General features: G+C 56.7%; 1 protein-coding gene across 2 annotated transcripts in view; it reads left to right on the top strand.

The window, feature by feature from the left end:
• The window catches only part of PRKCB (protein kinase C beta), a 135,385-nt gene that overhangs the window by 62,437 nt on the left and 59,918 nt on the right, over nucleotides 1-13,030 (top strand). For both annotated transcript variants that reach the window (XM_072878120.1, XM_072878119.1), the window contains exons 4-5: nucleotides 7,338-7,449; nucleotides 8,613-8,741. In XM_072878120.1, coding sequence (XP_072734221.1) covers nucleotides 7,338-7,449; nucleotides 8,613-8,741 — 241 coding nt within the window. The remainder of the gene's footprint in view (nucleotides 1-7,337; nucleotides 7,450-8,612; nucleotides 8,742-13,030) is intronic.

Below are 13,030 nucleotides of genomic sequence, written 5' to 3'. Positions count from 1 at the left end.
TGCTTCGAGTTTCTGCTTTCTGGGATCGCCGCCGGTGGGAAGGGCCGCCTGCTGCGGGGTAGTCCCTTTGCACAGGATAGCGTCACGGGGTTAGCAAGCGGGCTCTGCCTGTCGGAGGGTGGAGGTGGGATGCACAGCTGCCTTCCCTTCCTCCAGACGTGCCCGTTGAGCCAGGACCTTCCTGAAGGCACCAAGCACCCTCTTGCCCAGGTCCTGCCTTAGAGAGCAGGACCCTGACCTCTCCTCGCATCTCACGTACCTCTGGGATGCCCCTGGGTCTGGTGCACAAGCAGATCTTCACGGCCTTGCTGCAACTTGCTGCTTTCTTTTGTCTTGCTAATTAACTTCTCCAGCTCTCACGGTATGCCATCTGCCCCTTGCGCGAGGGCACATGCTCGCTGCTCCTGCCGGCGCTGCCGGCGCAGGCAGCCGGTGATGGTTCCCGTGGGATGAAGATGTATCTGCCTTGCTCCCTCCCAGCACCTTCTGGTGCTTCCCTGGCTCCGCCAGAGCCCAGCTCTTTCTCCTGCCAGCCTGCACATGCCTTCAGCCCTGTAATTGAAAAGTCTTCTCTCGTTTTCTCGGGGTGTGTGTGTCCAGTTAGGAGGACAGTTAGGAGGGATTCGGAGAAGGGTGGTTGGGTCCGTGCCCTGCCTGTGGCTCCGGAGACCTGCTGGCTGGGTCTGAGCTGGGTTTGTGCAGAGCGGAACCATCGGGAGGGCAGTGAGGTGGGTGGCACCGAGGGGGTCTAGAAATGAAGCGTCCTGCAGGCAGGAGGTGTTTCAGGGGGTTTCTGTGCTGTTTCGGGCAACCAGGAGGCTGCAGGTGCAGGGAAAGCGCTGCAGGAGCCCCGTTCTCCTGGAGGGCTTACGCTATAATAAAATGCCTCTCAAGGCATGTGAAAGATAACGTTTCTAAATTATGTTGAGATGTTAACACTGCTCAGGGAAAAGAGCTGAGTTTGGCGCTTTTTTGCTGCTCGGTAAGAGAGTGTATCTTATTTGGTGTTGGCAGCAGCAAGAGAAGAGTAACTGTCATCCGTATCCCTCTGCAGTTGCCTGACTAGCAGATGAGATCTTTTGTCAATAAAAATGTATTAACTTGCTGGAAGCTGTCAAGGCAAGCTGTCGAGGGCAGGCTTTATCTGTGGCCGTGTGTTTGATGTGGAAGCAGCCCAAGCCGCGATGCTCGTGCCCACAGACACGGTAGCTGCTGGTGTGTTGCTGGCTGTGCTCCGGGACCGCTTGCCCTTCCACGGCCAAGGTCCGGGCAGAGTTGCTGCCTGCATCCCGCTGCCTGCATCCCGCTGCTGTGCCCTCAGGGCCTGTGCTGTGCAAGGTTTTCTGTGGCTGTAACACTGTAAATGATAGAAAAATAGTTTTGGTATCGCTCACTGGTGCAGCAGTGTCAATCATCTTTAAAATGTGGCGTGCTGACGCAGGCTTCCACGGAGTTATGGTATTGATAGAAAAGATGGCCCAAACCTTTGCCGCCTTGCCTTGAACAGGACCTGTTTTCCTCTTGTGTGTAACCTTCTTTCAGTGGAGTCTCTATGGTTTATCGTGGCTCTTTTTGTTGAGACAAAGACCCATCACTCTTGTTCACTTGTTCCTTAACTTCCTTGCTTGGTTTTTGCTGGGACTTGGAGCTATTTCTCACCAAAGGCGTTTTTCCAGCCCTGTGCAAGCAGGTGGGACGATGCAGGAGGTGCATCCCCAGGGCAGCAGCTCCTGGCTGCAGGGCCTGAACAGGACAGGGCAGGGGAGCGCTGCCAAAAGCCTGTCCTTGCCAAAAGCCTGTCCTTGCCAAAAGCCTGTCCTTGCCAAAAGCCTGTCCTTGCCAAAAGCGGGGGTCCCTGACTCTGATGGCTGCAGTTGTCTTCATTTCATCTTCCCTGCCACCTCCTGGCTTCAGTAAGAAGAACTTGCACAGTAAGAGGCTGCTGTCTCTCACGTCCCTGACACGGCCTCTTACAAACCGTTATTGCCCTGGAGGGGAGGACGGGCTTTTCTCTCCAGTGTCACCTTTAGAGTCGCTGTTAGGCCACTTCTGTCCCTCGGCTGTGAGTCGCTCCTTACGTACCGGGGGGAGGATTTTCCCCAGGGAAAACGTGGGAACCAAATGCAAGGGTTTTGGTTTTACATCCACTGCCTGGAGTGCTGTTGCTGTGTTGTATTTGCTCTGCTATCAAGCTGCTTAAATTGCTATGAAATTCACTTTAAACTAGTCTCTTCACATGAACTGTGTTAATTCTTCTCGGGAAGAGATAATTTAAAGCTTTCTCTGCAATGAGGTGGGGAAAGCAGGGGTGCATAATTTTTAATCAAACCTCTGTAGCTGTTCTGTAGAGTCCAGGAAATTCTGACGGTACAAAGGATTAAAATAGCATCGGCCCCATGGGTGCAGGTCTGGGCTGCCTGCCTCCCCGGGGAGAGCGGGGCGGCCGGGCTCTGCTGAAGGGCAAGCAGCGGGGTGCTCCGGGGGAGCGATGGGAGCTGGGGCCCGCGGAAGAAATCTAAGTGCCCTTCATATATGACTTATTTTAGAGATGAACCCAAGTGAGCTGGACATGTTTTAAAAATGTTTTATGGCTCAGACTGCTGGGCCTGAGGAAGGGTCTGGTCTTCCCTCTGCCTCCCACCTCCTCCCTGCCCCAGCGAGAGGCGATGCCTGCGCTCCCTCTGAGCCAGGCAAAGCTGAATTTAGTGCAGAAGTAAATAAAAGCCCAGGCGGCATCCAGCACAGCGTTTGCAATTCTGGGTACGACAGGAGGCTGCTGCCCTTGCCAGGACGTGGACTTTGCATGAGAAATAGCTGAAGCAAAACGCCCTTGCTCGCCAGTCGGTGCTGCGCTGCCCTGCCGCTCTGCTCGCCCCGCTCTGCGCTCACGCCTCGGCTTGCTGCTGTCTGACCAGCCCCTGCCCAGCGCCCTCCTGACAGACTGCTGCGAAAGAGCAAACGGATTCCTGACTACTAGGAGCAGTGAATAAATTGTCAGTCTGATCGATGCCACCAGCTGCCCGCCTGCACGTAACTGGTAAGCGGTGGCGGCTCCTGCATCGGCATCTCCATCAGGGTTCAGCGGGAAAGCATACACTACATCGAAGCGGTCATTCAGCGAGCGCGGTGGTAGGTATGACCCTGAAGAAAGGCACAGGTGATTGCTGAGCCTGAAAAAGAGCCCGGCTGGGCTGCGCTCAGAGTGCCTCGAAGGCCACGAGTTGATTACGCACTTATGAATCAAATTCCTTGCGTTCCTGGGAGAGCAGGAGAGCTTGAGCTGCTGTCAGCCCGGGCCCGCAGAGCCGCAGGCTGCGTGCAGCCGCCTGTGCCCGCGGTGGGACAGCCGGGGCCAGCGTCGGTAGGAGCAACTAGAGGTGCGTGCGGTTCTGGGGGAAGCCAGGGGCTGCGAGGTTTGCTCTGCAAGTCAGGGATGCAGTAAGTCAGGGATGCAATATTGCACCGGCTCATTTCAGACCAGAAACGTGCTGTCAAGTTGAGAAGCAGAAGCCGCTCTGATGGGTCAGAGCTTGCAGGGTACCAGTTCAAAGCCAACAGCTGCTCCTCTCCTCCCCTGGCTCACGTTCCGAGCCCTCCTTTGGGCTCACATCCTCAGAACACGCACACATCCCTCCCCTCGGAGGATGACGGATCTGCTGCAGCGCTGATTAGAAAGGTCAGAGCCTCGCAGCGCAGTAAAACACTTAATGGCATTTTTCAGTTCTGCTCCAAAGAAAGCTTTTTCTGCCCTGTTCTTCAGGGACGGCTCTGCGCTGGTAGGACGGAGGAGGAGCGCCTTTTCTTGTCTTGGCAAACTTCTTTTTAACCGTTCTTGTTTTAAGTCTCTCAGCATCTGCATACGCAGTGATCTTGTCATCCCTGTCTCTGTGGTACAAAAATAGTCTCTTTGTAAAATGACTTCAGCCTTGTTCAAGAATGATATCCCGAATTTCCAGTTTCTGGCACCTTCTAAAGCACCGGTCAAGGTGAAACGGCCCCCCCCGGCAGCCGGAGAAGCGGCTCTGCCCTCCCCACGCCCGGCTGCCTCCGTCACCCTCGCACCCTTTGGGCTCTGGCCCTCCAGGTGCCGGCTCTCTCCAAAACAGCCCCTCGGGGTGGGAGCAGAAGGTGAAGCCCCCCCGTGAGGGATCTGGCTCCCCCCGAGCGGAGGGTCCCTGCTCGCGGGGCTGGGGTGCTGAGGGAGCGGTTTGGAAACCTGCGGCAGTTCCCGTGCCAGCACGCTCTTGCCGCTGCGGCACTGCTCGGTGCATGCTTTGCTTTTCTAGCTCTGGCTTTTTTTGAACTCCCAGAGGGAATTTAAAATCCTTTGCATGAAGTGGAAATTGTCTCATTTTGCATTAAGCTTCTGTTTTTTATGAATGACTAAAGCTTTCATTTCCCTAAACAGGAATATCTGTTTCTAGAAGGGAACACAGAAACTGGAGCGCTCGGGGGCGATTCCTCCCCGTGTCACACGCTGGGGTTTGACTGGCACGTGGCTTCTGCTGGAGCTGCTCCCGTGGGCCCCCCGCCCTCGTCCTGCTGCCGGCAGAGGGTCAGCGGCGGTGGGCCCGGGCCCGAGCGTCCCCGGGGTTGCCCTCCTCTGCAGCGTGGGGCGGAGGGGGGTGTGGGTGCTGCGCCTGGGGGGCTCTGCAGGACGCGTGGGTCGGCGTCCGAGTGGCCGGCCAGAGTCCTCCTTTCTCCCAGGATGGGGGCAAAAGAAAGCTTTGCATTTTCTTGGGTGCCTCGCCTCCAGGGAGGTAGCCCAGGCCCTTGCTGCACATGTACCGGTGGGCTCGTGGGCGCTGCCCCCGTGCCTGCGGGCACTCGCTGCCAGGGCCACTCCCTGGGAGATGCGGGGAGTTGGTTCACGCCGATTGAAGAGCTCCGTGTTGCACAGGCAAAGCTGCTTCCGGAGATGGTCCTGAGCTGCTGTACAGACAGAGCTCAGTTATAAAATCAAGCAGGGTAAGTTTTCGAGGGCTTACAGCACGTCCGGTGGAAGGAGCTGACGAAACCTGTGAGCCTCTTCAAAAGGTGCATGTGTTTAGCGTGCTGTCCGTTTGTGCTTTGGGCAGCAGTGCTCCGTGTCACCCTGCCTGCAGCACCGTGCGTGCCATCGGCTGCCTGGCTCAAGCCACAGCTGCCTGCGGTCTGCCTGCCCGAAACTCACGGGGGAGAAATTCCCCCCGCTAGCTCCTCTTCTAGCCTAAAATCTAGGTTTAAGTTTTCTGTGCTCTCAAATCTCCAGGGAATGCAAAAGGCTTTCAAATGCACAGGGTCGCTTAATGGACTGTCTTTTTGGTAGCAGAAGACGGGTTAATCGTGAACCCTCGTCCTCTCAGGCTTCCTGCGGCACGGCTGACACACGAAGCTACCAGGCAGAGGCATGTTGCGCTCTGTATCTAGAAGTGGTTTGCTTAGGGTGAGATAATGTGAGATATTTTCAGTTTCAAGTATAATAACTTTGCTGAAGCATGTACCTAATCCCTTGTACTTAACAGATTGAATTAAATGAAGCTCCATTACTTTTCCACCTTTCTGGTATCACTCAAGTTATCTGGGATGCTGTGAAATAATACACAATATTAGTGATTAATGCAACTGAAAGCTTCAATGGAATAGTGGTAAGAAAATTAATTTCAGGGGAAGGTAATGTATTGGCAGCTATGTTATAGCTCGGTCCTGACTCCGCTCTTTATTTATTTACTTAGCTTACAGTGCCCTGAAAAGGTGTCTTTCCTAACGCCCGGGCACTCTTCCAGGCCATTAAAAAGCCAGTCAGCTCAAATGACCAAGCCAGGAGCTATGCCTCATCCCTAACCCTTAAACAATTAACCTGAGATGAAATTAAGCCAGCTGCTACTTGCCGTAGTCTTCCCCCTTGCTTGTGGGTGTGCTGCTACCGAGCGTGCCGAGCGCCCGGGCAGGTGCCCCAGCTCCCTCCTCTGCAAAGCCGCGCTGCTTTGGGCTCTCCTTGCAGGAGCAACACTGCCCGCCCCAGCGTCGGCCTTTGCTCTGCCCCGGTGTGCCCGTGGTCCCCGCGTGGTGCCGGCGGTGACGTCCCTGCCGCTCCGCTGGGGTTTCTCCAGCTCCCGGGGCAGGGCGGCGGGTAGCAGGCTGCTGCTGGGGCTCTGCGTTTGCTGCCCCAGCTTCTCCAGTAACCACAGCAACTTAAACCAAGGCTGTCCGTGCTGCTTTGGGGCCTGCAGGAGACATCCTGTTGCTTAGTCCTGTCTCCTGCCTAACTTTGCGTTGTCTTAAAGTTGCTCTGCATTGGGCTGAATAACTGAGGTTTGATCAGGGCTTCCAGAGTTGTTTTGTCTTGCACGGAGGACACCAAGAAGTACCAAATCCTTGGTCTGCTTCAGTCATTTGTTCCAGTGGTTGAGCCTGTTGTGACAGGACAAGGAGTAATGGGTTTAAACTAAGGGAGGACAGATTTAGACTGGATTTAAGAAAGAAATGTTTTACGATGAGGGTGGTGAGGCACTGGCCCAGGTTGCCCAGAGAGGTGGTGGATGCCCCATCCCTGGAAGCATTCAAGGTCAGGTTGGACGGGGCTCTGAGCAACCTGCTCGTGTTGAAGATGTCCCTGCTCTTGCAGGGGGGTTGGAGTAGATGGCCTGTGAAGGTCCCTTCCAATCCAAAGCATTCTATGATCCTGTCTCCCTGTGGAGAAGTTGTTTCTCATTTGAATTTGTTTGGCTTTAACTTCTGTAGACCCTTGTTGGAGTCCAGGAGCGCTGTCTGCAAGGTGCCTGGGCAAGACTGCAAACAGTGTCTGGGATAAACTGGGCTCTCCTCGTTTTGCATGCTCTTCTGTTGCAGAAAAGTCTGCTGTTGGTTTTAAGAAAGCTCAAAGTATTAAGTATACCCTAAGCAGCTTGATTCCCTAGGAGCGTGCTGGGGAGGGGTTGGCACCAGAGCACAAAGATGTTTACTGGGCAGTCTTAATATAGGTGGAAATCATGGGTGTTCTTTGCTGCTGTACCCCACTGGGTTGACACGGAGGTTGAGTAGTGTCCAGCCCTTACCTTGGTTCTTACGTACCAATTTCACCCGGTGTTTTCTATGCTAAGACCAACCTGTTTAAGAACAATAAATGCCCAGATAAGCCAGTGCATTGCTTTTTCATTGTTATGGCAACATATATAAAGAGTAATAAAGCTGGATCTTGGCGACTGTTGGAAAAGGTCCACATCAGTCGGTGGCAGTTGTCTGAAGTCCATTAACAGCACTGCCGAAGCCAGCTGGCACGTGAAATGCGGAGAGCGGTGCTGCCTTGCCAATATTTGATGCAAGTTTATAATCTTTATCTTTCATTTTCCTCCTAGGATCCCCGGAGCAAACACAAATTTAAAATCCACACGTACTCCAGCCCCACCTTCTGTGACCACTGCGGGTCGTTGCTGTACGGGCTCATTCACCAGGGGATGAAATGTGACAGTAAGTGACGTAGCCGGTGGCTGCAGTGGCAGCGGGGGGCGGGGGGGCCCTGGCACCCCGAGGTCCCGGGCAGCGGCTCCCAGCCCTCCTGAGCTGCGGCCAAGAGCCTGTCCCCTCTGCCAGCGGTGCGGAGCACACTGCTGGCACCCAAGGGACTGGGCACGAGCGGGCACCTTCTCACTTCTTGCGGGGAGCCCCTGGGAGTCCTGCAGGGAGAGGGGAGGGAAAGGCACCCGGCCGGGGGGGGATCCTGCCTGCATCCCCCCTGCAGCATCGCCCGCGCCCCCCTGCAGCATCATCTCCAGCTCCCTGTTCTCTGCAGCGCTGGCTCCGACTGACACCCTGTGGCCGGTGCCCGCTGCGGTGACACAGCCTCTCCCCAGCGCATGGGTCTGCACAAGCCTGCCCTCGGGCACGGGAGTACCCGGGGATTATTGTACAGAGAGGAGAAAATGGGGGATGAAGGAAGAGGGAGAGGATGGAGAGAGAGATCAGTTATTTTCCAAGTTCATCTTGTACGTTCCTATTTAAAAGGACTGTGAATATACAGCGTCTGCTTACACGCTTACGCCGTCTGCGGGGAAGAGCATACTCTGCTGCTCGCCGTGTGCTGGCTTTCTCATAAATAGAAGCTTGCTGACTGTTGTGGGAACAGTGTATTCATTATCACCTTTAAAATGTTACCAAGTGGAAATGAATTTAAAATACAGATTTTTATACATACATTTATATATTTAAGCTACATAGATTTTTATACATGTATATATGTATAACACATATGCAAGTAATTTTTAATGCCCCTTATCAGCTCCTGGTGAATCTGGCTGAGTACCCAGCATAGCATTGCACCATGGGTGTGATGGAAGAGAAGTTTGATAAATCAACAAAACTCGAGTAATCAGAGTAAGGGCTAAAAGCCCTGTAACCTCCGTAGGCAAGACCCAGAACTGCTGGTGGGGGCAGGTCCCTGCGTCCATGCAGGGCTCTGCCGGGGTCTCCGGCTGCGTTTGAAGGTCCATTTGCTGTATGTTTATCCCAGAATCCCTCACAAACCTCCCCATTTAAAAGGAGGACAAGTCCTTCCCCCCATCCCCTCTGAACACCCCGTGAGCTTTGGCAGAGGTGACAGGAGTGCTGAGTGTCCCTTCCTCTCCGCCCCGCAGCCTGTATGATGAACGTGCACAAGCGCTGCGTGATGAACGTCCCCAGTCTGTGTGGGACGGACCACACCGAGCGTCGGGGACGGATATACATCAGGGCTGACATCGAGAAGGATGTGCTCACCGTCGTAGGTAGGTGTGCGACCCAGGTACAAACCCCGCACGCGGGGTCGCCCGGTTGCCCCTCGCTGCTGGCGTGGGCCGTGCCGACAGCGGTGCTGGCCACGGGTCCGGGCGGTGCAGCGCCCAGCGTCTGACTGGTCAGGAGCAGGCGCCTGGCAAGGCAGGACAAGGCTTTGAGCCTTCTCCGAGCACGCTCCTGCCCTCTGGCAAGCCCTGGCTGCGGCTCCAGGGGCTACCTGTGTTAAATAGCTTTTCCAGTGACAGACTTTTCAAACTGCTCTTTGAATCACGTAAAACTTCAGCATCTGCAGCATCCTGGGAAGGAGCGGCAGAAAGTTCCTCTGTTTAGCTCTGCCGTGTGAAAAAGTATGTTGTTTGTATTGTGCTGTCCGTGTGGTGGTGAACATCCATTTCCTGCTGTTCTTTCCATGCCTTTAATGGTACCTGGGCCCATACAGGTCTCGGTGGGAATCTCAGATGGTCCTTTTATCTGACTAGAGCTTTGCAACCTTCTTCTACTGATTTGGAGACTCCGTGCTGCCGCCTCTATCCGAGGCTTGTGCTGCCTTCCCGCTCGGTGCTCAGAGCTGAGGCTGCTGGGGTGAGGCTGTCCCTGCGGGGCCGTCGTACGCTGGGACATCAGCCCCTCCGCACTGCCGAGGTGAAGACAGCCGTCATTCTTCACATTTCCTTGCTGTTTCCCAGCCCCGAGGGAGAGCTGGAGCACGGCTGCAGCTCTCTGCTGGGCTGGCGTGGGTCCGTGGGCTGCGTGGATCCGACCGTCCCAGCGACGGGTGGCGGGCAGGAGCCGTCCCCTGTGGGTGCATCCCCAGGGGAGGTGCAGGGTGGCAGTGACATCTCGCAGCGTCCGCCTCCGGGGATGTGCCAGGAGGTGGGAGATGGGGCCGGGGGAGGCTGCAGGCAGCCGGGCAGCGCCGGGCTCAGCAGAGGCTCCTGCCCTGAGTGTCCCCGGGACCCGACAGCCACCCGTGGGGAAACCCCTTGTCCCACATCCCCGTTTCCTCTGTCCTAGAACTCCTCCATTCTCTGTTTGTGGCAGGAAACAGGATTATTCCATCTCTAAAGACTTTTGCCACCTGGATTTTGAGTTCCCAGAAGATATTGCTTCCCCCGTGACCTGTAAGCATCTCATGAAACATAAGCCGTATTCTCGTAAAGCTGCTTCTCCCCTGCACGGAGAGATCAGACCGAAGACGTGACTCTCTCTGTTGGGCGCTGGTGACGGTGTCTCGTGGTGCGGGTGCGGGCAGGGGATAGGAGGCAGGGAGAGCTCTCCGCGGGCAAGGCAGGCAGCTTGCGGAAGAGCTGGGGTTTGTCTCACGAAGGCTGCGCCCAGCGCTGCGCTGGGGAAGGAGGCTTCTGCCCACGCTGGGTAACCAGGCAGCTCCGGGCGGTTACGGTCTCTGCAGGGGGCTGCCGAGCTGTTCACGGTTATTCACAGGATGATTTAAGACCGTGGGGTGTAAAATGTCACCTACCTGCCCACGCTGCAAAGGTCAGCTGCCCCTCTGGGGGGTACCAGGCTGATGACACTGATAGCAAGGACGGGATCCTTCTCTCTCGTCCCACCAGCTTTGGCTGGCTCCTCCTGGAGAAGTCTGGTTTCCAGCATCCTGGAGGGCGGCTGGGCCGGCAGCAGGAGATGCCGCGACATCCACAGGGTTTGCTTCGGTGGGATGGGGTCAGCTCTGAGGCGTCCCACCGTGCTCATCGGCTCTTGACGGGCGCTTTATCCCCCAGGGAGGGCGTGAGGCTGTGGGGCTGTCGAGGTCTCGCTGCTCTGGGCTGACTCCTTCTTGCTTGGGAGGGCAGGCTCGGCAGAGCGCATCCGAACAGAGACGGCTACGAGGCGTGTGATCCCGGCGGGGGCTCCGGCCCTCCCAAACCAGCCCCGCCTGCCCCTCCTCTGCTTCGGCGAGGGGCGGCCTGAGCCGATCCCCCAGGGCGGTGGGAGACGCGCTGGGCACGGCAGCCCCCACGCCTCGCAGAGGTGCCCGAGGGAGGGCAGGGGGCGGCACGGGTGACCCCAGCCTTGCATGAGGAAATGCTCAGGTGTGGCCCGGGAGTGCGGAGAAGAGCCAGGATCCTTTCTGGCCTAGAGAGCCATCAGAAATATTTTCAAGAAAAATACCAAGTTATTGAAAATACTAATGAAGAATTGAAAAAAGTTATATTTCTTTTTTTTTAATTTTATTTTTTCTTTTATTTGTCCTTAAAGGAGAGCTTCAGTGAACCACACAGCACTTTCTTTCGCAGAAGTCCTGCTTCCCGGGCACCTTGCCTCCAGAGGATGGGGCGGGACTGGTAGCCAGCCTCCCGTCAGAGGCCGATGGGGCGCAGAGCTCGCCCTCCCGCCGGCACCAAGGGCTCCCGGCCACCGGAGCCATGTTCCCATAGCTCCGAAGGCAGGGGAGAAACTCCCCCGGCCCCTTTCTGTGCAGCTGGATTTTCTTTTCTTCAGCTGGGTTTGAAAGACTGTTTTATTTCTGGCCCTTTATGGAGGTGTTGGTGAAAACATGTCATCTGTTGGCTTTTCCAGAAAGGCAGGGAAACGTACTGTGCTCTCCACCTCTGCCGCATAGCTAATGAAGGAGTGGGAGCACTTTGAGAGAGGAGAGGCTGTGCGCTGGCTGCCGAGGAGGGCAGCCCTGCCTTCCCTCTGCCCCTCCGGGCAGGTGAGGGGCTCGGGATCTTCGCTCCAGAACTTGGAGGGGAGGTGGAAAGGTCTGCTCGGACCCAAAGCAAAGGTGGGCACCCAGCCCTGGGGAGATGCCGCGTGCCGTGCAGACCGCAGGCTGGGTGCTGTGGTTGCTGGCTTTGGCTCCTCTCCAGTGGGCCAACAGAGATTTCCGTTCCCCCAGTGACTGTTTGCTCCAAAAGGGCAAAGCCCTCAAATAATCACTGGGTTCCAGTGAATGTTGCCAGGTTTTTGGCAGGGAGAGGCCAGATGCTGAAAAATTGGCCCTCAAGTTGTGGCCAGGGCTTGTTGCAGAGGTGGCAGAAAGTATGGCGGAGGGGTGGCCGGGGGCTTCACGCGCAGAGCGGCATGGGGGTCTGGGCTGGAAGAGCCGTGGTGTGGCTGGCGGCTGCGTCTGGGGGCAGCTACTCTGCAGACGTGGCCACGGCCAGGACGTTGCGCTGCTCCGAGGGGTTTGTGCCGCTGTGTGTGCCAGAAAAGCTATCGCTGTCTCTTCCTGCAGGACCTGCCTTGGCCACCCCGGGGTGGCCCATGGTGGCACGGCGGGAGAGTGGCTCCCACTGGGACCGAGCCTGGCAAGGGGAGGCAGCGGGCTGAGCTGGCGGGCAGGCTTCTGCTGGAACAGATTTCTGGTGGAAAATGCCCTTTACGTGTTTTCTGCCAAAATTTCAGTTTGGGGCGGGCAGGGGGTGGATTTCTGTCAAGGATGGGAGCGACAGCGTGGCGATGGGTGGGTGGGTGGGTGGTGGAGCGCCCTGAGCCTGGCAGGGGTGGGGAGGGGCTGCTGGCTGGGGGTGCAAGCCCTGCCGCCGGCATGCTCGGGCTGGGGGGTTTAGGGTGCCCGGCTGCTCACCCACTCGCCTGCCCTTCCAGTGGGTGCTGTGGGGCTGGAAGCAGTTTGGGATGGAGGAGATATATGGCAACTCATTGTTGAAGTACAAATGAGCACAGAGGTTAGCAGGGGAGGAGGAGGAGGTTTCTACAAAGCAAGGAGATCGCGTCGGAGCAGCGGGATCAGAAACCAACTTGAAGATGGACCTTGTCCAGCTTGTGGACGGGGTTTTGTGGCCTGGGGGCCGGCTGCACTAAGGGATGGATGAGCTGCTCTTCCCGCCACCACCCCGGTCAATCCGAAATATTTGTCAGCATTTTCCAACATCGCACACGCTCTTCCTGTGCCAGGGCTGTCTCCATCTCGGCGCGGAGCGGGCAGAGGCTCAGCTCCAGGCAGCGACGCAGCCGAGCGCAGGCAGCATTGCCCGTCGTGGCAGGCTGAGCTCAGTCACGCCAGGCAGCGGGATTTTGGTGCTGGGATCCATGCTTTTCCTAAATACACCTCTCTGCGGGTTTAAGCAGGCAGGGCAGGATGCTGTAGCGGGCTGAAGCTGTTGGGGTGGTGGAGGGCAGGGGCTTCTGTTTTCAAGGGGCTTTCCGAGGAGCCCGGGCACCTCTGGTCCCAGCCGCACGGTAAAATGCAGGTTCTGGTGCTGGGGCGAGATCTTCTCTCCATCCCACCAGGCGCGGAGAGCCTTGCTCAGAAATCTAGTGATCTTTGCCATGGCAAAGAGCATCCCAGCGT

Source organism: Ciconia boyciana, chromosome 13 (genome assembly GCF_034638445.1).
Source record: "Ciconia boyciana chromosome 13, ASM3463844v1, whole genome shotgun sequence".
NCBI lineage: Eukaryota > Metazoa > Chordata > Aves > Ciconiiformes > Ciconiidae > Ciconia > Ciconia boyciana.
The sequence above is the reverse complement of the archived record's forward strand: the minus strand, read 5'-3'. Positions and strand labels throughout refer to the sequence as shown.